Below are 27356 nucleotides of genomic sequence, written 5' to 3' on the forward strand. Positions count from 1 at the left end.
GGCCGGTGGGCTCTCTGTGACTCCAGACAAGGCACTTTACTGCACTGCTCACTGTCTTACTTTACTTGTAAAATATGAATGAAGGGGCACCTGGGTGGCTCAGTCGGTTAAGCATCTGACTTTGGCTTAGGTCGTGATCTCAGGGCCCTGGGATGGAGTGTGTGAGCCTCAAATTCCCTGCCCAGGAGGGAGTCTGCTTCTCCTTCTCCCCCTGCCCTGTGTGCCCTCCCCTCCACTCATGCTCGCTCTCAAATAAATAAATGAAATCTTTTAAAAATATATGAATGAAAATACCTATTTTACCTAGTAAGACTTTTGTTATTTTGTAGATTTTATTCGTATCATATTATTTTATACTGTTTTGGAAAAAATTCAGAAAGTAATGTATGAATTTGAAATTTAATTTTTATTGTGGACAAAACAAAATATATGGTCCAAATTCTTTGAAAATACTTTTCTTTCTTTCTTTTTTTTTTTTTTTTAAAGATTTTATTTATTTATTTGACAGAGATAGAGACAGCCAGCGAGAGAGGGAACACAAGCAGGGGGAGTGGGAGAGGAAGAAGCAGGCTCCTAGCGGAGGAGCCTGATGTGGGGCTCGATCCCAGAACGCCAGGATCACTCCCTGAGCCGAAGGCAGACGCTTAACCGCTGTGCCACCCAGGCGCCCCTCTTTCTTTTTTTTAAAGATTTTATTTATTTATTTGACAGAGAGAGAGCACAAGCAGAGGGAGCAGGCTCCCTGCTGGGAGGACCCTGGGATCATGACCTGAGTCAAAGGCAGATGCTTAACCGACTGAGTCACCCATGCGCCCCTGAAAATACTTTTCATTCTTTTCATTCTGATTACATTCCTCAGCTTGGTAGTAGTAGTAGTTTTATTTTGGTTTTGGTTTTGTTTCTTTAGAGAACAAATCAAGAGGTGCGTGAGTGAAAGGCTAGTGTTATCATTGTATAATTTGGTAAATATTGGAGTAGGTTCCCAAATACTTAGTCAGTTTTTAAAATGATTACAGCACATCCTAAATTTTGCCTAAAATTTTCAAATGTATACTTCAAAATAGGGAACTTTTAAAATAATAACATCTTCAATAGTGAGTGCCTGATTTGCCCATTAAGTAGTATGTTCTCTTGAGAATACTTGTGCTTCTTCAGTTCTTATTTTACTGTTTTGATTGATTTTGAAGCCATTTGCTGGGACTAATTATTGATGCCAAGTTTTAACAGGCATTTTGGAAGAGTTTGGCTGCTATGAAATCCTTCCAGAAACCACTCAATAAGAGTGGCTTAAGAGCTTTGTAACAAGTGATGTTGCTGTTGTCTCAGTGTTGAGGCTAATACCCCAGCAAAATCCCTTTTGTCAACATATTCATAGTTGATTTGTCTGCCTAAAATTAGGATTAAGCTAGAAAGATCACTAATAATGTATTTTCAGGTAAATTAATCTAACTTACTAGTTGGGGGGGGTATGTTTTTTAACAAAGACTGTTGTTTACAAGGTTAGTCTAGAAAATATAATACATCACTCCTAATGGAACAACCAAAGTGCTTTTTCTTCCCTTTTCTTCTCTGTTTTCTCTTCGCAATAAATTTCTTGAGAAGGAAAAGATCACAGTGGTAGTAGGACCGAGGCCCTGGGCCCAGAAACCAGGAGGCTCCAGGTGTTCGTGCCCCCATTCCTCCAGTTCACTGTTTCCTCGTAGGCATATTACTCGGCCTCTCTGACCTCAGTTTCCACACCTGCAAAATAATATGGTTGCATTAGATGTTTAACATGTTTTCTTTCTTTCTACCTCAAATTTTGCGATTTGAAGTGACAATTCTTTATCAAAAATGAAATAGCAAAAAGTAGAAGGTACATTCAGGTGTTTCTCACAAAGATCCAACTTCTGCGTGTGCTAGATTGGTAATTTCCATTGTGGTGGGTGTTACCGAGTCCTGAGCCCAAGTGCAGCCAACTCGCCCACCCTGGCGCCCGTGCGCTGGCGTGTTGGCGCACTGTGCCCGTTGTCTGATCCTTTTCTCATCTCCTTCCAGGTGCTTCTTCCCATTTAGTGTTTATTCACATTTCTGGGGAGTAGTTAAGCGTGTGCCAGAGTATAAAGATAAGTAAGTCATGGCACCTATTTGGGATGTCTGCAAAAATGAGCTGTTTTTGCCAGGCACTCAGCAGCAGGAGAAGAGCAGTGAACACAGTGAGGTCCTGCTCTATGGAGCTTACCTTCTCCTGTTGGGGAGGGCAGGAGGCAGGGGTAGATCATGTTTATAGAGAGAGAGAGAGAGAGAGCAGGCTTTGGGGAGAGCAGGGCAGGGAAAGGCTTCATGATCAGGTGTGAGGGAGATAACCACAAGCAGAAGGAAGCAGGGGAGATGGAGGCAGGACTTTGCTGGGCCCATGCCCAGCTTGTTGAGGGGCAGACGGGCATCTTCTGTGCTGCACCCCAGTGCTGAGGGGTGGGCCCCAGAGGTGAGATAGGAGAGGGCATTGGGTCAGATCATGTTGGGCTTCCGGGGTCGTTGTGTGAGATGAAAGGGCATCACGGGAGTTTGAAACAGAGAACATGATACAATGTATATTTTAATTCCAGAAAAGATTAGAGAGGGATAGAGTTGCAAGTAAGGAGGCCTGTGGGAGATAATCCAGGTAAAAGATGACTGTAGCTGCAACAATGATAGCAGTTAGGATCTGGTATGTTCCCAAGTTGGAACTCGTAGACTTTGCTGATGGTGATGAGGACATGGTGGGGGAGGAGGGAGCCAGGAGAGAAATATTGCAGTCAGGAGTTGTTTTCTTTTTGTAAAAAAAAAATTCCTCTTCTCAGGGCGCCTGGGTGGCTTAATTGGTTAAGTGTCTGACTCATGGTTTCGGCTCAGGTCATGATCTCAGGGTCGTGGGATCAAGCCCCACCTCCGGCTCTGCGCCCCGAGGAGGGCTCTGCTTGTCTCTCCCTCTGCTCCTCCCCCTGCTTGTGTGTGCTCTTTCTCTCTTTCTCAAATAAATAAATAAATAAAATCTTAAAAAAGAGAGAGAAAGAAAGAAAGTCGTTCATATGCCAACAACAGCCCAGAAGACCAGGGGAGAAACAGTCCCACCTCACCCACACACTGGTCAGCCATGTTCACTTTTTCTAAACGAAGCGTTCTGTTTCTGTGTCATTGATTACCATTTGGCTTTTAGCATTTTTTTCTTTCATTTCTCAAGTCTCATTTTTTGTCATTTCCTTTGTGTGCCTTTTATGTTAGACTAACTCTGTGGTCATTGAGCGCCTGGCTTGGTTTCAGGAATATGATGGTCATTATCATTTCTGTCTTTCCTCCCTGTTTGTCTCTGGCTGCAATAACTTTTTCATAATTAAAACATTTTAGCTGAGTTGCCTGAATACTTCCCAGTTTTGTGAAAACATTAAGCAAGCTGCTTTCTCTGTGAAGGTTTGTTAGCGTGTGGTTACAATGGGGCCGTTTAATCATAAGGCAGATGACAGTGATTCACTCCATGCTCCCTCTTGTCCGTCCTTAGTGGTTTTGAACGCTCTTTTTTGTTGTTGTTCTAATTTCTATAGGTTGTTAAACCACCACTTATTTCTCCCGTCCCTTTTTTAATATTTATATAAACTAGAAAGCAAATTAATCTCTCTTCTTTAAGTTTCTTATTGTAAATCCCATGAGAATTTCTCCTCCTTTCCTAGCGGCTTTTATCCTCCTCCCAGTGTCCCTTCATGTGCGTGGCATGGTTTTGGGGAGGCAGTACCACTGTAGGTGCCCCTGTGCCGCAGAGCGCTGAAGGGGCCGAGGCCAGCCAGGGTTTCTGTGAGTGAGGGTCGCTTGCTGCTTCTCTCCCTGAGGAGAGGCGGCGGCACGTGCGGGCTCCGTGTGCAGTGGGAACACGTGAGGAGAACGCCGTCTACGAGCCACTGTTTTTTAAGACCTGCCGAAGCCGACCCCAGGGTACTTCCTATTCAGAATGGGGGGGGGGGGTCCGGTCTGTGGGTGTGCATTTTCTGGTTGCTGAACACACATAAAACCAGAATGCTTTAGTGCTTGGAAAACGTTCTGAGCCTGACCCGAGACTGGTCTGCGTGTTTTACCTGCACCTCCTGCCTTGGCTGGTGTGTCACTGTGGTGAGAGGGTCGGTGTTCGGGACGACCGGGTGTGTGACGGCCTGGGCCTGAGAGCGCCCTGAAAGCCTGCGGGCCGGTGAGTGTGGTCGGAGAGCGGGGGCTTCATGGACTTGTCTTCTCTCCCCCCCCCCCTCCCCGCTCGTGGAGAAACAGGACTGCAGGCACGGCTACCAACAAGCTGTGGTACGCCGCTCTGGCGTTCGTGACACTCGTCATGTACTCCGTGGCCGCCGGGGGCTTGATTTTGATGGCGGTGTTTTATACCCAGAAAGAAGGCTGCCTGGAAAACAAAATTCTCCTGGGGCTGAACGGGGGCCTGTGTCTGCTCATTTCAGTGGTAGCCATCTTGCCCTGCGTCCAAAATCGTAAGCACAGTTTTTTTCCCTTCCTCCTTATTTATATGTTGTTGTGTGTAAATTTGAGCAAAACCTCATGTTTTTAGTTGTGTTTTTAAATTATGGTCTTTTCCTTAATTTACCGTGGACAGGTCGGCCAGAGGAAGGGTGGGACTGCAGTCTCCTCTTCATGTCGCACACTTGGGCTGAATGTGATAGTTGGCACGCCCCCTGTCAAGAGAGATGTGAACATAGTGAAGTCAATAAATAGGAAGATAGATGCTACCATTATTAAATAATGTATTACAAGGAGCCGTTAAATGGAAGATGGCTTGAATATATATTCAGTTCTTCCCTATAATCCCTGTGTAAAACTTGAATGAGAAGGCTCCAGAAGGAGCTCTTTCTGGACTCATCTTTCACCCAAGGCCTCTGGGTCAGAAGTCAGGGACCGTGTGGTCTAGGAGTCAGGAAGCAGGAAATCCAGTCTAGCTGAGCCAGCAGCTGGCCCCACGAGCTAACCTTCCTCAGGCCCAAGTCCTTTCTCAGCAAAGCCAACAGAAATCTGTAAACCTTCCTGGCTCAAGGTTGTTTCAAAGACAAATGGAGGAGGGGCGCCTGTCTCAGTCAGTAGAGCATGTGACTCTTGATCTCGGGGTCATGAGTTCGAGCCCCACGTTGGGCATAGAGCTTACTTAAAAACAAACAAAAAACCCACAAAGGCGAAAAGAAAGAAATAATGGGATTTGAAAGTGCTTTAGAAAGTACAGGCTTGAGTTCTCTTTTATAAACAATTTCTGATGTCTTAAGCCAGAATACCACCTTTGCTTATAGAAAGAAGTATTCATGGTCTAATTTTCTTGAAGGTATCTTACTCTACAGGTGATGAAATGCAAATGATATCCAGGTTTCTAATAGGAAAAGGAAAAGGTGGCCAGTAATTTGTAGCCCCTCAAATCATTTCTAAAATGGTGATTTAAAAAGTGAACCAGTCTTTGGGTGCCTGGCTGACTCCATCCCAATTAGAACAGTGTGTGACTCTCGATCTCGGGGTCATGAGTTCAGGTCTCATGTTGGGTATAGAGATTACAAAATTAAGTAAATAAACTTTAAAAAAAGTGAACTAGTATTGAGTAATTTAAAGGTTTTCTGGTACTGAAAATTTCAAGTACATTACTGAAATTGAGAGTCCTAATCTCCTAGTCCCTTTAACTGATCAGTTAAGAATTTCCTAAAACATACTAGTATTCAGATTAAACTGCCATTTGGGTTAAATCCTATTTTTTAAAATAGTTATAATATTTTGAAATATTTGGTTTAATGCCATTAGTTGCTAAAGTTAATCTTATTCCCATGCCAAAGAGCAACATTATAAAAGACTATTTCTAAAGCTTTATTGGTTAGTACAATTTATTTTATTTTTATTTATTTATTTTTTAAAGATTTTATTTATTTTGGGGGGGGCAAGCATGAGTGGGAGGCAGAGGGAGAAGGAGAAGCAGACTTCCAGATCAGCAGGGAGCCTGATGTGAGGCTCAATCCCAGAACCCTGGGATCATGACCCAAGCTGAAGGCAGACGCTTAACTGGCTGAACCACCCAGGCTCCCTGGTAGTACAATTTAGTAATTAAAACTCGAAACAAATTTAATCAGAAGGAAGACTGGATGAACAAAATCCTTTCGTGTAGGCAGGTGGTTGAAAATTCCACCAACAAATGATAAATCCTTTTTGTCATATCCTGGTTACTCTGAATGATTGAAGCAGTTTAATTTAAATACTATAACATATGAAAGCTCTTCCCTCAATGAATGCTGAGCCCTAGTGCCTTCTTCTTTGACCTGAACTGGTATTCCCAAAGGTTTTTGGGTTTTCTTTTTTTGGTGTATTGATAGATCGAGCTTTTTTCCACTATCATGGCCTTTAAGTGTCTGATGGCTTTGGAAAATCTGGAATCCATGCCCTATGAAATCTGTCTCCCATTTTCTTCACTAAGCCACGTGGTCTCACAAATAATGATGGTGAATTTTCTTCTGAGGTCTGAAGATTTAAGAGCTAGTGTTCACGAACCTCAGGACTAGGCAGTATGTTTAAGTACAGCTCTTTTTAAAATAACGTGGTGGTGGAGAACTCGGCAGAACCTGGCTTCTCTAAAATAACACAGTTAAGCTCAGTGTATAATTCCATCCCCTTCCCTGTCTTTTTAGTGTTGTTTGGAAAATGTTATTGACCTCTTCTTTCCTTTAAAGATGGGGGCCCAAGTTTGAGGAGTATCATTTGGGGATGGGCACCTATTTTTTTAGGCTTTCATATTTTTGAAATTTAAAACACTGTGTTAAAATCTGTCACTTTGATTTTCCAGGACAGCCCCATTCGGGGTTACTACAGTCAGGGCTCATAAGCTGCTACGTGACGTATCTCACTTTCTCGGCTCTGTCCAGCAAACCTGTAGAAGTAGGTAAGCCAGCCTGCCTTCTTAGGGAGTGCGTGTTTGCTGTGTGAGTATTTCATTGTGGAGGAAGGAATATGTCTTTACTGAGCTGTTGTTTAGAATGTCAAAGATGCAATAAATCAGAAGAGATGATCTAGATTTTTCACTAAATAAAGTCCTTAACGTCTGATATGAAAATGAAAATTTCTTCTTCTGAGTCTTCTCAGACAGGAACAAAGATGGGCTGTTGAGTTTGCTTTGGGGCCTAATCTGCATTTTCCTGCTCTGTGTTTTCAAGGAACATTATTGTGTTTTGCTTATTTTGCATTGTCTTTTTCGTTGGTTATTAATTTACTTTTGTTTAGGTGGTCATCTCTCTGACTGTAAGAGAGAGTGGGAAGAACGTGGGAGTGGGAAGCAGGAGACAGGATTTGAGCCCAGCTCTAACACTGGCTGACTGTGTGACCTTGAATTCCGCTTCTTAAATAATGTTTATTTCTAGAGACAACAGAACATGCATGAGCTTGGGAGTCAGACCTCCTGGGTTTATAGCTTGGTTCTGCCATTTCAATAACTTGTAGAAGGTTATTTACCTCTCTCTGCCTAGATACCTTGTCTTTAAGGATTCTAATTATTATTTTAACAAGGTAATTAAATAAGATTCCTATTTTATAGGGTGGTTTTTAAAGAATTCAATGAGTGTGTATGTGTGTATGAACATATATGTTCCTGGCGGGTCGTGGGTACGCTATAAGGGTTAGCTATTATTATTGTAGAGTGGTTGTAATGATTATTTGAGAACTGTAAGAGCCCTATTATATTATGAATTGTTGTTATCTGAGCCCCTTGCCAGTAAAAGACCAAAAGACCATTTCTTATTTTGATTTCTGAACTCATTATATTTCCCCGTCTGTATCACTTTTGTGATATATAAATGTGTATATAAATGTATAATGTATATACACATAAGTATATATAAATGTGTGTATGTTTGGGTACATTTGATCATGTATAAATCAAGTTAAATAAATGTGCTATCTTTTCTCTGGAATAGGAAATTAAAGGTGTTTTCCTTTTTTAAATGTAGAAAGTAAATGCAAAGATAATTCTGAAAGTTTTGTATACATGCTATTATGTGTATGAGTCTTGTCTTTTAACTATTTATTGTGCAAAGTGATACAGTTTTAGGTCATATTAAGTATAGTCTATCCTGGATTTAATTTTTTTTTTTTTTTAAATAGCCCTATCTTGACTCTGTGTTTGCTTAGGTCTAGTTTCTTTAAGGCTTTCTTTTACAACTATTAATTTCGGTTTTAACGTAATGAGGTTTTTGGCTAGAGTGTTTTTCTCTTAAATGGCAGGTATCACTTATAATTAACAGAAAATTTACTTTTAATTTTAGGTGGTACTACTTAAATAGAAAAGTTCATATTTTGGTCAGTTAAAAAATTTTTTTTCATTGGCCTAAGAATAAAGATTCCTTACACCACAGCACACACAGTTATTTTTGTTGTCTCAAATGTGGGTGCCAGTAATAATTGTAGTCTGTCTTCTAATACTTAGAATGTGCGTGTTTGTAAAAGGGGTTTTATTTTATTTGTTTATTTAGGGAGGGGGGAGAGGGTGAGGGAGAGAGAGAATCCCAAGCAAGCTCCATGCCCAGCGTGAAGCCTGATGTGGGGCTTGATCTCACAACCCGGAGATCATGACCTGAGCCAAAATCAAGAGTTGGACGCCTAACCACCTGAGCCACCCAGGCACCCCAGCTCTTGAAATTTTTAAGAAATCAGAAAACATCAGGGTGTTCCCAGGTCACACACTATTTTTTTTAAACCTTTTTTTTTTTTTTAAGAGATTTTATTTTTAAGTAGTCTCTACACCCAGTGTGGGGCTTGAACTCACAACTCTGAGATCAAGAGTTGCATGTGTTTGTGTTTAGCCCTTATTTTTATTATTCATTTTTTTAAAAGTAGGCTCCATGCCCAACGTGGGGCTTGACCTCATGACCCTGAGATCAGGAGTCACATGTTCTACCGACTGAGCCTGCCAGGCGACCCACACACGCTATTTTTCCCCCCACCTTTGCCTGGGTAGTTTTATTCTCTTCTGTGGGTGTCAGCAATGTCCTTAGACTGTAATTTGAAACTCTCAGAAAGCACATACCTGAATATTGTCACATTTCTTTACATCGTGATTCAGTAACTATTAACCAGTTACACCTATTAAATACAGTGAACAAAATGATATGTTTGTATTGTTCCCTTGTAAACAGAGCTTTTGTGCACGATAGTAACAAATGGACTTAATACATACTACAGTATCATTGAGAATGGAACTTCTCCTTAAGTAATTCCCCTGTTTATAAATAAACTGACTTTTTTATTAGCACTGTAGATTTAGTACATTTACAGACCAGATCAATAAAAAGAAACAAAAAAGAAACAAGACATATATATTTTTTAAAACAAAATTTAGAGGGGTAGTGCCTGGCTGGCTCAGTTGGTAGAGTATGTGACTCTTGATCTTGGGGTTGTGAGTTCAAGCCCTTTGTTGGGTATAGAGATTACTTAAAAATAAAATCTTCTTTCGTTTTTTGGGTTTTTTTGAGATTTTTGTTTACGTGTTTGAGAGAGAGAGTGAGGAGAGAGAACACAAGCTGTTGCGGGGGGAAGGTAGGGAGAGAGAGAAGCAGACTTCCCACTGAGCAGGGAACCTGACGTGGGGCTCAGGCTTGGAACTCCAGGATCATGACCTGAGCCCAAGGCAGGCACTTAACCGACTGAGCCACCCAGACGTCCCCTTAAAAATAAAAACTTAAAGAAAAAAAGAAAGTGTAGAGAAAGGGACCATAATGGGAGACCCTTCCTGGGACAGGAGGTAAGAAGTAAGCAAAGGATAATGGCATCACGACCATCCTCTTCCTGACAGTAAAGGGACTTCGCATCCGGGTAGAGGCTTTGGACCAGGCGGCAATCGTGCCGCCATACGTATTTGGTTGTTGCGTAGCCTCGACACGCTTCCAGAGAGGACAGACACGGCGGAAACTCAAGAATGTCTGCATACTACCTCTGTTCAGAGCCTGCCCAGTCAACTGAAAAATGGGTCTCGTTTTACTTTTCACACGTGTTTGAAGAGTACTGAAAAGAGCGAGACCCTACGGCACGGAGGAACCGTGTGGCACTCAGCTGGAATCTGAGGGTCTTGTTCGAAGAGGCTGCGTGGGTGGGGGGGGGTGCTTTGAAATAGCAGCAATCTAGTCTGAGTTCAGTGGGACCGTAGATATAGAGAAGTTTCCAACGATAAGCCTTCACTCTTCTAAGCTACCCGAATTTTCCCCAAGTGAATGCGTCCGTGAGCTACAACAGGCTTTTCCAATTAACTGTGATTACTTTGTTTTTCCTTGTAAGCGCTAGATGAGCACGGCAAGAATGTGACGATCTGCGTGCCAGACTTTGGTCAGGACCTGTACAGAGACGAAAACCTGGTTACTGGACTGGGCACCACTCTCTTGTTCGTGTGCATCTTATATTCATGGTAAGTCTTAGCAGATACTTACAGAGAAAAATGTAAGTAAGCTTTAGCAACGGCGAAAACAAATCCCATCTGAGGAAGAGGGAAAGTAGCTTGAAGTAAAAAGCGCGTGTCACAGCCTCCGACTTCAGTGTTCGGACTTCATTCTCCTTACTCGTATTTATACGGGTAACTATACTAGGTCTGCAGCACATCGCCACCCTTGAGGAAAGGGTTGCACACTAGTCGCTAAAGCAGTATTGGAGGGCGAGGGAGTACAAAGTGGGGGAGAAATGGTATGTGCCAGTGCGTTTGGCAGCTTTCTGATCCACGGGAAATACCACTTGTTCTGCTGCTGATGGATAGAGTACAAAGCAGTACATACACGGTCATTTTGTGCTTGGCCCAAGAAAGACAGGAAACGTCCCTTTTCTTTTATGCTGAAACCCACAGTGCTGTTAAAGCTGTATTTCACATGCTCGTTCGTGGTGGGGTTGGTGCCACCTTTATTTGGAATGTTTAAGAGATTGCCCGAGGAAGAAAAGTAACGGGTAGAAATGCTTAGTTACTGATTCTGAGTACATATTTCACTGATAATTAAGCTTCTCTTTGGCGATGACCTTTCCATGGATAGGTTTTACTTTGGGGTTTTATGTTTTATTTGTTATGTTTCAATGTATAAAAATTTCGACTTGTCATAGGTGTATTACGGCCTTCCTGTGGCGGAAACGGAAGAACCCTGGGCGTTTAGCTTATGTAAATACGATGTCTTTCTGTGCAGGCTGGTGTTGTCTCGTATACCTCTCACACTCCCTCCTGTTAGAGGGGGACCTGTAGGCAGACGTTTTGGAGACGCAGGAACTGGGTACTTTCTCAGTCACGTGTCAGGCCACGAAGTGCTTGCTTGGTTGCCGGTGGTTGTCCCAGTGAGGGTTCCATAACATTGGTTCTCACACTGTCCCCGACCCAGTGGCAGATCCTCCTTGCAGCGGAAAGGACCTCGGTGACCACGTCTGGCCTTTCCTTTTTGTTAATTCCATAGTTGTTCGCTGCATACCAACTAGACCCAAAGCAGTGGGTGGGATTTGGGCCCAAGTCAGTGAATGTTGTCAGGAAAACCATGAAGCCGCCCAAATTGTGAATGCTGATTCTCAGCTCTTCTTTTTCTGAGTAAGCTTTTCCTTCCTGAGTCTGTTTTTATTGGGCTTCAGGGGGAAATGGCAGCAGCATGGCTAATTCCATCATTTATCCCTCAGTTTTTTTCTCTATTGGCATGTAAAAAATATTGTGAATTATGTGAGGAGAAAGTAGATGACTAATGAGGCCCCGTATCACACAAGCGCCCCCGGAGCTTCCAGGTTCGTGCAGGGCCCCCCTTGTGTGGATGCTGCTTTCCGTCCCCCGCTTCCAGCAGCACCACGGTGTCGCAGCCTAATGACTAGCATTCAGCAACACCGGTTATTGGCACTTAAACAGATTTCAAGGAGCTACGGTCAGTTTTGAAAATTGTTCTCCTTTGGGAATATCAAACCAGTTACACCAGCCTCCACTGGAGCCCCTGAATTCCAAAAGAGGTGAGGTTTTCTTATCTCTCACTCATGAGTGGCAGTGAAAATCTGACGGGGTGAAAATTCCATGCTGCCAGGTAGCCCCAAGTGGTAGGTCTGTCCACATACTGAGTAGCAAATCTCAGCCCTGTTTTATCTAAGCAGCAAACACTTTTTCTCATGTGTGATCAGGCATTCAGCAACCCACAAAAACAGATGATTTTATTCTGTCAAATATCTGTGTGGGTTTTTTAGTGATACAAAAACAAACAAATGGTACCTCACTATAAGACAGCGGTGATTTTTTTCTGTATATATAAACACAACTGTATTTTATTTTTATTATTTTTTAAAAGATTTTATTCATTTGAGAGAGGGAGAGAGCGTGCACGAGCAGGGGGGAGCAGCAGAGGCAGAGGGAGAAGCAGACTCCCCTGCTGAGCAGGGAGCCCGACGCAGGGTTCGATCCCAGGACCCTGGGATCATGACCTGAGCCGAAGGCAGATGCTGAACCAACTGAGCCACCCAGGAGCCCCATCCTTTTTTTTTTTTAAAGTTATATCTGGAATTCTTTTATTTATTTTTTTTTTTATTTTTATTTTTAGGTAATCTCTACACCCAATATGGGGCTTGAACTCACAACCCCCAGATGAAGAGTTGCATGCTCTTCTGACTGAGTCAGCTGGGTGCCCAGGAATATCTAGAATTCTTGATAGAAATTGTAGGAAGCCTGAAGATGGCGTAGTGTGAACGTTACATGTTTTCACTGAAAGTCCCAAGATTGCTTGGGTTTGGGGTTAACTTCTTTGTAAGGTCCTAGAAGGCTTACTGCGCTATCTCCTCACCTGGAGCCAGCCAACCCCACCCTCCTTGAGTTTCCTTTTAGAGTGCTGGGAGAGGCAGGTTCGTAGTCATTTTTCCCCTGGGATTATTTGGAGTAAGGTGCTTCACTGAGGTACAAGGATAAGCTGGATGACTTGCCTCATTTTATTATTAGGAGGTACTTGTGCTATAGTGGTCCTGGCCGTTTCAGTTTTAACTATGCTTATGAGGCAAATAATTATTATCTAAATGTTTAGGAATTTGAATATAAAATTGGAAAAACTAGGACTCTTTATTAAATGTCAAACAACTTGCTAATTCAAAATGAAACATTCATGGCAATAGGGTAGACCGTGTACAAATGAGTACAAGGTTGGTAAGACAGAATTGGAGAGAAGATTGGCTTAAACTAAGAAGAGTTGGCAAATCATGGTATCTATTCTTTTGGTGTGTTCTGTGTCTGCTACCTTTATTTAAGAAAGGAGGACAAGTTAAGAGAAAAAAAAAACATGGAGGAGGAGTATACAAGCTTTATTTTGAGAATCCTGCTGCTCCCTCACCTACCATCTAGAAATCTTCCTGGCTGTGCATTAGGGGGCATGTCAAGGCCTCCCCCCAGTTCACATAGGACTGTGGTCTCCTTTGGGAGCTGTGAGTCACCAGTTACACTGTGCATCGGGAACATGATGAAGTGAACTTCACACAAAGGGTGGGAATCGTCATGAGATCTCCCAAGGGCCCTGTAAGTTTGTCAGGGAGCAGAATCTGTGTTCCCCAACAGAAAAGTCTGGATGTGCTCTCTAGAGATTTTCTTTAGGGAAGTTTGGCAGGTCCCAAAGCAGCTGAAGCAGGTGCAGAGAGCCACCTGCATTTTTGAATCATTCTGCCAATATGGAAGAGGCCCTGGGCATGGCGGGGGGTGGGGGGAACGACAGTTTTTTGTTTGTCACAATAACTGCAAGGAACTGCTGGTTTCTTGTGAGTGGGGGCTAAAGATAGTCAACGGGCTATGACTTGTGGGTACGGTGAAGCCCTGTCCCAACCAAATGCGGTCAGTCCTCTTCACACCCCACAAGAAGCAGTAGGTGAAAGTTGCTCCTGCCTTAGCCCTGGAAGGGAAGAGGTTCTGCGTAATCCGGGAATTGTTGTTTAGCAACATGTCTTGCACTCACCAAACAGAGGGATCTGAGTGATAGAATGCAGACACTAAGAATGTCCTAGGCTTTTAAGGCATTTGTAAAAACAATATTTCCTTGGTAATTGCAAGAAGAGTATTTTGTGGGTGGAGGCCATGACTGAATTATAATATTTTATAGTGGCATCTACTTGTAGAAGTCCTCTGTCATTAATGATGAACTGAATACAGGTATTTATTTATGTATTTTCAAAATTAAATTCAATTAATATATAATGCATTATTAGTTTCAGAGGTAGAGGTCAGTGATTCATCAGTCGTATATAACACTCAGTGCTCATTATATCACACGGCCTCCTTGATGCCCATCACCCAGTTAGTCACCCCATCCCCCACTCCCTCCCCTCCAGCAACCCTCAGTTTGTTTCCTATAGTTTCCTATATGTTTCTTATGGTTTGCCTTCCTCCCTGACTTCATCCTGTTTTATTTTTCCTTCCCTTCCCCTATGATCCTCTGTCTTGTTTCTTAAATGCCACATATGAGTGAGATCATATGATAATTGTCTTTCTCTGACTGATTTATTTCGCTTAGCATAATACCCTCTAGTTCATTCACGACATTACAAATGGTGAGATTCTGGTTTTTTTGATGGCTGAGTAATTGAATACAGGTATTTGGAAATAAGACCAAAAGCTTCCCTATTTAATGCTCTCTGATGATGGAAGGAAGGTGACAGAGGTGCCACAATCAAAAGCTTGTTTTTCTTAAAACCATTTTTTTCCAAAGAATTTACAAAAGTGCAGTATTTGGGCACCTGGGTGGCTCAGTTGGTTAAGCAGCTGCCTTTGGCTCAGGTCATGATCCTGGAATCCCAGGGTAGAGTCCGCATCGGGCTCCCTGCTTAGCAGGGAGTCTGCTTCTCCCTCTGACCCTCTCGCAGCTCATGCTCTCTCTCTCTCATTCTCTCTCAAATAAATAAATAAAATCTTTAAAAAGTGCAGTATTTTTTCTAACCTTTTTAAAGAAGGAATATCATCTTTTAGGTGCAAATCACAGATAATCGATCTTTTTCTAAAAAGTTACATTTTCCTTCACGGAAATGATGTGCTATATTAAATCATAATTCACACGTGGAAAATACAGCACGCTCTTACATGCAGGGGCGAGGTGTATGTGTTTCTTGGGTGCACCGCCATTGGGAAGTATCTCTAAAATTCCTCTGATGAGGCTCGAAGTCAGGAATCAGGAGCGGTTGGGCCTCGGTCAGCATCCATCCGTTCCGAGCAGAAGTGAAAGTGATGCTATTGGACTTGAGTGGCCCATGAAAGAAGCGATGTGCTTGGATCCCAGAGGACCTTTTTGTGAGGAAGGCTTTTTATCGTTTATTTGCATTTCATTGATCTCTTCTCTCTTCGAGAAAGGATGAGAAGGAGCAGAGAAGGCAGTGTTGCCTCGTGGGGTTTATTTGGTTGAAATGAGTCTACTAATTCCACTTCTCCCATGGCCACGCCCCCACCCGCCCCCAGGCTGGCACAGAGGATGCTTGCGTGCTAGAGGTTAGGGATTGTTGTCTTTTTCACTGAGTCCCCAGGACTTAGAACAGGTCCTGACATAGGCCCTCAGTAAATATTTGCTAAATGAATTAATAGAGTTACCTGGAACCCTGAGGAGTGTATATATTTCCATTTGCTTAAAATGTTCCCTTTTTCTCCCCAGAAGAAATGCCTTTTTTACCCCTATAAGCCAGATTTTATAAGCTCTCTGGGTATAGGGAGAATGGTGGGAAGAATTTTTTTTTTTTTTTAATCACACTGACAGCCACTCTGTTGAATTTCCAAACAGAAAACCTTGTTCCGTGAGAGGCTGGTTATCACAGTAAATAGCTGTGATCTTTGCTTTCCATGCCCTTGCTTTTTTTTTTTTTTTAATGCTGTCTCTGGGTTCTTTCCTTGGTTTTGATCCCTTCTAAGTGAGACTACTCAAAAGTTGGGGAAAGATAAAAGGAAAATCAGAAAATCCTTTTGGCTTGGTGTTGGAGGGAGGAGAGTGAAAACCAAGATAATAGGACCGAAAGATATCTTACTTCTTTATCGACAAACTTCTCTTTGCTTAAAATGATCTAATGCAGTCTATGTAAAAAGACATCAACTGTAGAATTGGTCAGTCGGTTTTGGGGTAAAGTGGGATATTGAAACAGGCGACTTCTTTGTAAGGAGCCGGAACTGGAGGGTGCCGTGAGCCTCTCCTGAGAGCTCTGGCCAGGCGGCTCTGCCCTTCCTCTGATGGGATGTAACGTGTGTTTGTTTGTTTCTTAGCTTGACATCAACGACAAGGTCAAGTTCTGATGCCCTGCAGGGGCGATACGCAGCTCCTGAACTAGAAGTAAGTTCATTTCCTTCCCTTGTCCTGCTTCATCTCAGAAGACCCATTTTTCAAGAGGGCTCTTTCTGTCTGTTTGCATCTTTATTGATCTGCATTCCATGATCCCATTTTTCTCAGGAAAGAATCCAGTTTTTGTACAGAAAAAAACAATGTCTTTTAGATGCGACGGGATTAAACTGAATCTTTGATTTTCCTCCAGCAAAATTAGCCTCCAGTGTGGCATTGCTGCCCATCACCCACCCAAGGCCTGGTTAGCTTTGTCGGGCTGCTCGCTGCGGTTTCCTTCCGTGTGTGTGTGTTTTAACTTCCAGTCCCTTCTTCTGTGTTACACCTGTCTGTGTCCTTCATACATAGTGTGACCATGAGGTTATGGGTAATAGCTGTTCTGAAGGAGGAAAAAAGATGGCGAAGGGACGGGGCAAGCATCTGCTCCATGCCGCACTGCTGAGCATTGCCTACACGTGAGCTTATTTAGCTGCCTCAGTTCCCCCAGGTGGGCACTTCACTGGGTAAGGAGCTGGGAACAGTAGGGGTCCGGAGAATCAGGGTGGTTAGCAGATGCCCAGTGGTCAGCAGAATGTCTGTTATTTCCTTACTTGTGCAAAAGTCTTTTGCTGGGGCCCTCAGTGGAACATCCACCAAGGTGAGAAAAGGGCTAATCCCATGGAGGCAGCCAGGAAAAGACTCAGCCCTGACCCCAAGAACGGAAGGAACACGGGATTCCAATGATGGCTGAGACTTAACAGCACTTGCTACGTGCCCGGCTCTGTGCTAAGCATTATATTTGTGATTGCATTTCATCCTCATAAAAACCCAGCGAGCGCTTTATCTCCGTTTTTACAGAGGGGAGAGACAGAAAAGTTACTTAAACTTCTGATTTGCTGGCATGTGACCTGTGTACTCTGGCTCCAGAGTCCATGTTCCTGAGCACTGCTACCCGAGAGCTCAGCTGCCAGCTCCTGGCCCTGCTGCCGCCCCCAGCCCCAGACCGTGTCCTCGTAGCTTTCCCTGGATGGAGGAGCCCTGGTGTCTGTCCAAACATGGACACTCTTCTCTGCAGCTGGGTCGCTGGGGACGGTCTTTCCTGCACCTGACCTGGAGATAGTGAACATTATGAAGGGTTGTCAGTCTGCCAGAGGCATTCAACAGCTCTTTCTGTCCCTTAAAAAAGGAGAAAGCTGGGCTGAGTCTGAATAGGTTACTGCTTCTTACACAGAAGAGAATGGTCTCTAGAAGGCAGGCGTTTGTTCTCACCACGGCCGGGTGACCACCTGTGGAGCGGGTGCGCTCCGGCTTCAATATTCCTATTGTGTAGCGTGCAAACGCACAGAACAGCACGTCTCTGCATTAGATTTAAGAGGATGTTTTCCTTCTCATTCTACGGAAAATGTCCCAGTGTTTTTTTCTGAACTGGGGAGCATGCAAAACGGAAGTTGGTTTGCTGTCCTTGCATCACGTTTCACAGGATATACCTTTGAAGGAGAGAGTTAGTAGTTTCTTATGCTAAGTTATGCTTCAGAAGAACCAGGACCCCAGGGTACCATGTCTTGAGCCCTCTGAATGATCAGTGAATCTTAGACTGTGTCAACTTGATCCAAGATTCTGATCCAAGGAGTGTCCCTGATGTAGTAGGGAAACCGGGGCTTGGCCTGGAGGTGCATAAATGAGATGAAGGCTCGAGCTCTTATGTCCTTATCCCTGGCTCTGTGTTCTTTCTAGTAAAAATACTGTCAGCCAGAAAGTGCCAGGGACCCAGGACTTCCCAGCTGGTCTTGCTATGTATAATGTTTCTTTCTTTCTTTTTTTTTTTTTTTTGAAGATTTTGTTTATTTATTTGAGAGTGAAAGAGAGAAAGCACAAGCAGGGGGAATGGCAGAGGGAGAAGCAGGGATCCTGATTCCCCGCTGAGCCAAGAGCCCAATGCGGGACTCGATCCCAGGACCCCGGGATCATGACCTGAGCCGAAGTCAGATGCCCAACCGACGGAGCCACCCAGGTGCTCCAATATGTAATGTTTCTTACTCTGTTTACCAGAGTCTTTATGAAATCATGTATTAATTTTTCATAATCCAATTTTTTTATTAGTTTATTGTTTTGAGTAGGTCAGAAACATGGTACAAAATTTAAAATGTGCCAAAGACTCTTCAAAGGAAAGCATCCCATCCATCTATCCCGGTCCCCAGCACCCCTGCCTCCGTAGAGGCAGACAGTTCAGCAGCCTGATTTCATAGGAAATGTAGGTGGGCCTCCTGCTTCCAGAGCTCTTAGCTTTACCATTTCTTTTTTTTTTTCTTTTTTTTTTTTAAGATTTTATTTATTTATTCGACAGAGATAGAGACAGCCAGCGAGAGAGGGAACACAAGCAGGGGGAGTGGGAGAGGAAGAAGCAGGCTCATAGCGGAAGAGCCTGATGTGGGGCTCGATCCCAGAACGCCGGGATCACGCCCTGAGCCGAAGGCAGACGCTTAACCGCTGTGCCACCCAGGCGCCCCAGCTTTACCATTTCTGATTCTGCCAGCTCCACTGCCTTCTAGACCTCCCATGCCTAGATCTTTTTTTTTTTTAAAGATTTTATTTATTTGACAGAGAGAGAGAGACAGCCAGCGAGAGAGGGAACACAAGCAGAGGGAGTGGGAGAGGAGGAAGCAGGCTCCCAGCAGAAGAGCCTGACGTGGGGCTCGATCCCAGATCTCCGGCATCATGCCCTGAGCCAAAGGCAGACGCTTAACAACTGCACTACCCAGGCGCCCCCATGCCTAGACCTATTGCCCCTTGTGAATCGCGGACCTTGGAGTTCCCATCCTGCATTGATGTTCCAGCTCTGTCACTAAACTTGTCTTGAACTTCAGCCCTGTTATTTATCCTGCCTGACCTCAGTTTCCTCAACTGCAAACATGATAATAACCCCAGCAAGTAGAGCAAATCATCACCAGGAGTGAGCTCCATGGGAGTGGGGACCTGTCTCGTTCACCTTGTGTTTCAGGTTGAGTTTTCCAGGAGCCGCTGCTGAGGCAGAGTTGAGGTGCAGGGTATCTATTAGGGATCAACACAGGTGGAAGGGAAGGAAGGGGAAGGAGGCAAAATTGGGCCGAATTGAGGGGCACACCATAGGCTGGACAAAGCCTCTGTTGACCCCTTGGGTGCCCCAGAGCAGGTAGGACCCGTCAGAGCTGTCGCCAGGGGTCTGTGGTGCACCTGTACACCCCTGCCGGGGGCAGTCATCCAACGTGGGTTGCCCAGGAAGGCTGGCTCTCGGGCAGGGCAGCTCTGTGGCTGGGGGAAAGCCTGGGAGCTGCCGTCCAGAGGCTGCTCACAGCGCTGCAAGTAGCTGAGCCAGCACTAAGTGAGCACCGTTGGAGGGGCTGTAGGTGGCTCACCTCCATGTCTGTTTCCTGTCACCAGCACCAGAGCGCTCGGGAAGAACAGATCCTTAGTCAGATCCTTTGGAAGGGGTCATGTGAGCACAGTTCCGAGCCTGGCCTCGGTTCACACGGAAGGCTTGGCACATCACACGGATGGCCCTTAGTGCTTTCCTGACGTGGAGGTAGAAAAGCTGCCTGACCTTGTTGGGTTTGCTCTTCCAGGTAGCCCGGTGTTGTTTCTGCTTCGGCCCCGATGGAGAGGGTAAGTAGACAACCTCGCTTCTGTGCAGCCTGTGGCACTGCAGGCCCCTAGCTCTAGTCTGTAGGTGCTGGGGGTTCATACCCAGATAACTTGAATGCTAAGAGGAAAGTTTTCTTCCCAAGCTGGTGTACTGTTGGTCTACTTTTCACGTCCTTCCTGAGTGACTGCTGGCCAGTTTTCTTTGTGTTGCTCTTCTGGCCGGCAAGAATCCGTTTCTGTTTCGGCTCATATGTAAGTTAAATTCTACAGTGAGATTTAGAGAAGGAGGAAGTACATTTTTCAGAGGAATGAAATTTCAGAAAATTTCTTTCCTACCACTTCCTTTTCTTCTTGGATCGGAGCATCCCAGGGGCTTGAGAACACATGGCATGGTCTCTCCCTTCCATCTGAGCTTATCCTAGGTTTTCTGTTTATAAGGGCTCTCTTCTGCTCCGTTCCAACGAACGTGATATTAGGAAACTCGTCCTGTGGAGACGGTTCTGGGGTTGGGTGGGGGTTTTGCGCGGAGGGTGTGGATGAAATTGCCTGAGGGTACAATCGGCTTTTGCTGTCTTTCCTACTCACCAGCCCCTAGGATTGACATGAGTGAGTGTGGCTCTGCTAGAGTGCGTGTGTCCACTCACCGAGCCTGCGCTCACCCTGTGCTTTACAGACACCGAAGAGCAGCAGAATGTGAAGGAGGGGCCGCGGGTCATTTATGATGAGAAGAGAGGCACCGTCTATAGCTACTCCTATTTCCACTTCGTGTTCTTCTTGGCTTCCCTCTATGTGATGATGACCGTCACCAGCTGGTTCAAGTGAGTGGCCCATCGTCTTAGACATTTTAGAAGGGACAGTCTTTAGACAATCAAGTTAAGTCCCATTCTTTTTTTTTTTTTTTTTTTTTTTTGAGATTTATTTATTTTTGACAGAGAGAAAGCACAAGCAGGGGGAGGGGCAGAGGGAGAAGCAGACTCTCTGCTGGGCAGGGAGCGCGATGTGGAGCTGGATCCCAGGACCCCGGGATCATGACCTGAGCTGAAGGCAGACTCTTAACCTGCTGAGCCACCCAGGTGCTCGAGTCCTATTTTTTAAGTGCTGAGACCCACTGAGTCACAGATCCAATCTCCTGGAGTCAGCTAAACTCTTCTGCAAGTCCTGCTGTGGTCACCTACACAGAAACAGTCCTGGGGTCTCAGCAGTCTGTGGGCGTGCTTTTAATCCTGGGAATTGCTGTTGCCCACGCCCCACAACCGGCACTAAGGTAGCAAGTATCCCTTCATTCCTTTTCCGTGCATTTACAAGCCTGTGCAATTTTTAAGATGTAGATACAATTATATGTGTTTCCCCTTGAGATTTTTTTTGCTTTGTTTTGTTTGTTAAAGTTGGCACTACATGATGGATCTAACTTTCCCTGTCACTACATAGAAATTCTTTTTAATTCTTTTTGGATCATTTTTCACTGATCCAGAAGTTTTGGTTGGATCATAATTGGTTATAACTCAGAATATACATGGGATAGACATTTAGGCTCATTGTGGTTTGTTTTATCCATTCATGCAGCAACTGAGTGGCTCCTATGTGCTGCACTGTTATAAACCGCAGGCTTATAATCCAGCGGACACAGAGCATGATCCATGCAGTGTGGCAGGTAGTGCTATTAGGGAGGAAAATGAGGAAGAGGAATGAGGAGTACCAGATGGGGTTTGGGGATGGCGGGGCCAGCAGAAGGCTTCACTGGGGAGATTTTTCCAGAACATCCTAAGGGAGAAGAGAGGAGAGAGTTTCTAATATGTCCCCAGTGCATCTAATGCTTTGGTAATTCCTGGAAAGTTTTGACGTGGGAAGCTTAAAGGATGGAGGGAGCTATAATTAATAAGGCAGAAAATAACAGTTGTTGTCAAGTATGTGGGAAAGATGAGAACCCTTTTACAAAAACTCCTGCTAGGGTCGTAAACGTGGTGCCGCCACTTTGGAAAATCTTCGGCAGTTCCTCAAAATGTTAAACACAGAGTTACGGTATGATCTGGCTGTTCTAATCCTAGGTGTGTATATCCAGCAGGAAGAAAAAGTAGTCCACACAAAAACGTCTACACACATGTTGATAGCAGCATCACTCATCACAGCCAAAAAGGGAGAAACAAAATGCGCTATCTCCATACAGTGAACTATCCCTCAGCAATAACAAGGAATCAGGTCTTGATATCAAGTACTGATCCATGCTATGACAAGAATAGACCTTAAAAACCAGTCACAAGAGGCCACATGATTCCATTTATATGAAATGTCCAGAATAGGCAAATGCAGAGAGATGGAAAGTAGACTAGCGAATGCCAGGGGCTGGGAGGAGGTGGGGGTAATGGCGTACGTGGTGTGAGTTGTATCTGAATCAGCTATTGGGCGGGGGGGGGGGGGGGGGACGACCAACCAGAAAGGCTGGAGGGATAGGAGCAGGGAGACCCCTTCTGGAAGAGACCTTCTCCCTGCCTGTTCTTTTCCTGCTCTGACCACAGTTGGCTCTCGTTTCCACAGTTATGAAAGTGCCAACATTGAAACCTTCTTCAGCGGAAGCTGGTCCATCTTTTGGGTCAAGATGGCCTCCTGCTGGATGTGTGTGCTGTTGTACCTGGGAACCCTGGTCGCTCCCCTCTGCTGTCCCTCTCGGCAGTTCTCTGTGTGAGGAGGATCTGAGCAGGCCTGCAGGTTGGAAGTGACGTCCTTTGAACAGTGTCCCCGGGGTCTGAGCCGTGACTGGTGCTTGGTGAAAAACTGGCATCCTCTGACTGGTTTGAGTGGGTCTGAAAAAGGCTTTCAGAAAAAAAAAAATCACCCGATTGGCTTTTTAATTCAGAAAATCAAAAAGAAATAGCCATTTTATTCTAAAAGAATTGAAATGTTCAACCAAGCTGATCCTGAGTGATAATATATTTTGTGTGTGTCTAAACCCTAAAAACTGGAATAGAAATTAGGCTAGTATTTTCCTTCTGTACGTTTTTTTACCGAAACAGAGTTTGGGGCATGACAGGGATAAATCTTACCTTGTCATTCTTACCTTGGACTAGAAAAACTTGCCAAAGTCTTGAGCCCTCAGGCCCTGACGGAATGCAGACCTCTGTCACGCCCCCCCGACCACAGCCTCATCGCGGACCGCGCTCATCCTGCAGGCTCCTTGCTCCCAGCTTCTTGGTATTTATAGGGTACAAGAGGAAGCACCTGCTTTTAACTCCACCCTTGGGCTGTTTCCTCCTGGCCCCCAGACGTTTCCCTTTGAAGCTGTGATGCTGGGAGTCACAACTTTACTCTGTGCCCTTGCCGTTCCCAGAGGTCCCCTCATCCTTTCTGGGCTCAACGTCTTTGCTATAATGTGAAAAAGCACAATTTGCCGTCACTACCATGTGGTTCCCCCACTGTACTATTCCTTCCTGATCCAAGTTCCTGCAATAATTATGACTCCTATTTGTGGTGTTATTCACGTGATTATAGAACAATATCCATGTTGTTTTCTTTGTCTGAACGATGGAGCGCTGTCGTTCTTACTTGTTTGTACTAGTAATAATAATACTGTAGGACCTTACCCAAAAAGTCGCTTCTTGACTGAAGCCTGCTGTCCCCCTCTTTCAGTTGTGAAAGTCAGCCGGTTTCTCTTCCACCTTGAGGCCTTTGAAATTGTACAAGCAAAAGGGCTCTTGTTTCCTGGATCTGGAATGTGAATGATCATATTCACTATGGTTTTTTGGAGTAAATTTGCTGAGGTGAGGAGTCCAGGCAGCACGTCAAACTGGGCTGACCAGATAAGGCCTATCGTACAAGTTGTAGAAGTGGCCAAATATACTTAAAAGAAATGGGGGGGGGCGGTGAGGAGGAGGGTGTTTAGTTAAGCCATAAGCAGCATCCACGGAGATTTCCAAAAATATGTACTTGTAAAGTAATACTCATAAGAGATTTGACTTTAGGCAGCTGCCCAAGAAGATATCCATGTTCAGTGTTGATGTCCGTCCTCAGTCAGGGAAGAGTTTTCTCAGCAGAAAGTCTGTTAGGAACCCCAGTGGAGACGCGGTGGCGATGCCCCCGTGAGTGTCTCATGTGGGTGGAAAGGGTCCGCTCGAGCTCTCTGGCACAGAGGGTCTGAGAGTGGAGACACTTGACCTGTACTTTGTGTGTCCTGCCGAGTTGGGCAGAAGTGGGTCCCAGTGTGCCAAAATGTTGGTGTGGGGAATTAGGCAAATTCTTCATTTCTGCTCCTTTGCCCTCCTCCCAGGAACACAAGCAGGGGAACAAATTCACTGGACGAATTCCTCTAGAATCTTGCCTTATTTATGATGTTTGAGATTCCGTTTTTAAAGGCACTCGTGTATGGGTGAGAGCCTTGTTTTGCAAACTTTATCCAATTTCTTATTTTAGGCCAGAAGCTCTTTGAGCTTGGCAGTTGAAAGGTCCTCTGGCATCACAACATGGATAGCCGCCACGTGCAGGCCCTGCTAAGCCAGTGGGCCTGGGAGCTCTGTGGGTCGGGGACAGGTTGAGGGAATGGGTTGTGGGTGGGACAGCCCCCTGGCAGGAGCTGCACAGCGGCTGGTGCGGTGACACAGGGCTCTGGGTAAGCTGAGGTTGGCTTTAGGAAAGACCGTGAGAAGAGCCCCATCAAGAGCTGGGATGCTAGTTTCATTGTGTTTTCTTCCTGCTAGGGTCTACCTGGTTTGGGCAGCCAGCGGTGTGACTTCAGAACTGGCCTTAGGGCAGGGCACAGTCCAGCTGACAAGGCTCCTGTTCCTTGGCTGGTCTTTGCTGGCGGGCTTCCCCTGCAGAAGGAAGCACAGGGAAACAGAAAGGAAAGGACATTCCTTGCCAGTGGCAGGGCCCTCAGAGCTCTCTTCTTTAGCTGGCCAGCCAACCCATGTTTGCCAGCTGCTTACAACTTGGTTTGTGGCCCAAAGTTGTTCTTGAAGTTTGGTCTGACACAAGAGGCACTGTTGCAGTCGTTCTGATTTTTATTCTCGACTGAGAATCGGAGCAAGTTTATCTGAATGATGGGAGAGATGTGGATGTACCCTAAGGACTGAGGGCATATAAATAAGTTGACTTTAATGATTATTAATTGTCATAAACAATACTCAGGTGATGAGTCAACGTTTGTGGGTGTAAAGAACCTACATTCTTGTGCTATTGTGATTTAAGAAACTGGAAAAATTGTGCCAATTGCTTTGAGTTGCTGTAATGATGGTGTTCGTTGGATAAATTCACTGATCTCTTTTTAAAATAATTTTGCTTCCTACAACTTTTTGTACGTGATTTTAAAAAAAGTACATTCCCAGTAGCTGCTGGTCAGACTCCTTTAGCGATGCAAGTGGGAGAAGTTTTTTAAAAAACTCTGTGTGTATGTTTCTTCTGTGCTATTCCTTCAATGTGGAAATTTTTTCCCTTCTCATTTTCATTAATAAAAACACTAAGTAGGGGAAGGGATTCTCCTGGGAATGTTGCTGTATACCTAGATGGGTTATCTGACTGAACGCCGGAGATTTTTCTGTCAAAAGCATTTGGAAACCTGACTTGGTCGTTACTGGGTTGAGTTTTTGTAATACTGGTTAGCTAGTTTTGCTTTTGTCTTCTCTGTTTCTTGGGAAATGGCTTGAAAGAATTGTTCCCCAGAGGTGTTTGGGGTTCTTTCGTGGAGTAGAAGGACTGTGTGCATGTGGGCTGTTGGAAGGTGGGGTTACTGGAGATTTGGGGTTCTGGTGCCCATCAGGAATGGCCAGCAGTTGGGCCCCAACACCTCATTTTTTTTATTTCCAGTTCCTCAGAGGATCCTTCATTCTGGATGACCTTTGTGTAGTGCTAATCCTCCCCCTCACCCCCATATTGCCCCCCTCTGTCTATTTAAGATTATATACTTATTTAATTTCAGCCAGAAGTTTGTCACCATTGGTGCTTTATGTTACCCTGCAAAGGGAATTCCAGAGCCTTTGTTTAAGCCTCCTTGTCTTTTTTTCTCCTTTGACTGCCTTTTCCAAATAGCATTTCATTTTGGCTTATATGTGTATTCTACTCCTCTTGGAAATGAAAGCAGTTTTAATCTAGAAGGGTGTGACCTTGGGCTAGGACCCTGCCTGTCTAGAGAGACCACTGGGTCCTCCTTAACCAGGGCAGTGCAGTAGTCACTCCGCTCATGGAATTCTCTCTAGGATACTCTCCTAATAGAACTAACTGCCTCTGCTTTGTTCTTAAGACCGCCATGTTTCCCGCCATCTTTAAAATGCTTGTAAAGCCTCAGACACGTTCATCTAGTGTTGCATTTCAGGCAGAGATGGGCTCTCTCATGTTGGACCTTCGTTACAGAGCTAGAGAGCTGTTTACGTAGATCTTTCAAACTAATGCTGGTCATTCTAAAGATCTTTATCTTTTTAAAATTTTTAAATTTTCTTCCTCAGTAAATCACTTACAGAGGCATTCAATTTGAAAGGGGGAAATGTTTGGCTTTTACCAAAGAGGGTTTTTTGTTTGTTTTTAAGCAAAATTCCTTCAGAAAAACATAATTGGGTAAGGATAGACAGAAATCCACTTCTGTAGGAGTTTAATCATATCATGTGAGTAAAATGATGGAAGAACTCTTTAAGGTAATTCTCTGGGTGAAGGATCCTGGGAAATTCTCTCAGGTAAAGAAAGCATGCAACAGATCTGTAATATATGTCTTGAGAGTTATTTATAAGAAATTTAAGAGGATTGTTTTGCTTTCCTATATTAAAGATTTAAGTTCCTTTTTTACTTTGCAAAAAAAATTCTATGAAAGTTTTATAATTGTAACATTGTTAATTTTTAAAACTTTTCCAAAACAATTAGCTGTAGCCAAATTATGTGGTTATGTTTTGCTCTATTTAGAATTTGAAATGTAAAATGTATGGTAAATTTACTGTTTGAAATTTATAATAGTCTTGGATATGATTAGAGTTTGGTAACTTTTTAAAAATTATTTTCTTCCCTCTAGTCACAAAGGCAACTGTGGGTTTATATTTGTTTTTTCGAATGCTCATTTTTCTATGAAGCATCTGAAGTTGACCAGTCCTTTCCTATGTAGAAAACTCAAAACTTGTTAACTCTGTACTTTAATAAAATTTAAAATGGAAAACTACGTTGCTGTTGTTGTGGTAGTTATTGTTTTGGTTTTGGGGTTTTTTTATAATTAGAAGTCCTCCAGGTGGTGTTTCCTGAAGACGTTGCCTTCAGATGGTAATCACCTTTCTTTCAAGCTTATAGAACCTTTTCTGATTCTTGATAATGAAAATATAAACATGAAAACCGAGTTTTTTGTTACCTTCACCACCACCTCCCCAAAGCTTTTGTGGACTGCTTCCTTTTTCCTATTCTTAGGCTAGTGCCACACTATCTTAAATATGTGAATTAGAGTGAGTCTCTAAGGAAGGTAGTAGAAGTCTTCCAACATAGGCCTTCTTTTTCAAGATTTGGCTTTTCTAGGCCTTT

General features: G+C 44.1%; 1 protein-coding gene across 2 annotated transcripts in view; it reads left to right on the forward strand.

Annotated features, from left to right (window-relative positions):
• The window catches only part of SERINC5 (serine incorporator 5), a 101127-nt gene extending 74121 nt beyond the window's left edge, over window positions 1-27006 (forward strand). For both annotated transcript variants that reach the window (XM_087862036.1, XM_045796387.2), the window contains 7 exons: window positions 4273-4484; window positions 6815-6910; window positions 10291-10417; window positions 16214-16280; window positions 19865-19904; window positions 20557-20701; window positions 22416-27006. In XM_087862036.1, the coding sequence (XP_087718162.1) occupies window positions 4273-4484; window positions 6815-6910; window positions 10291-10417; window positions 16214-16280; window positions 19865-19904; window positions 20557-20701; window positions 22416-22563 (835 nt within the window). In that variant the 3' untranslated portion in view covers window positions 22564-27006. The remainder of the gene's footprint in view (window positions 1-4272; window positions 4485-6814; window positions 6911-10290; window positions 10418-16213; window positions 16281-19864; window positions 19905-20556; window positions 20702-22415) is intronic.
• Window positions 27007-27356: the final 350 nt, after the last annotated feature.

The sequence above is a fragment of the Ursus americanus genome, chromosome 5 (genome assembly GCF_024610735.1).
Source record: "Ursus americanus isolate L20-20 chromosome 5, mUrsAme1.1.p, whole genome shotgun sequence".
Taxonomy (NCBI): domain Eukaryota; kingdom Metazoa; phylum Chordata; class Mammalia; order Carnivora; family Ursidae; genus Ursus; species Ursus americanus.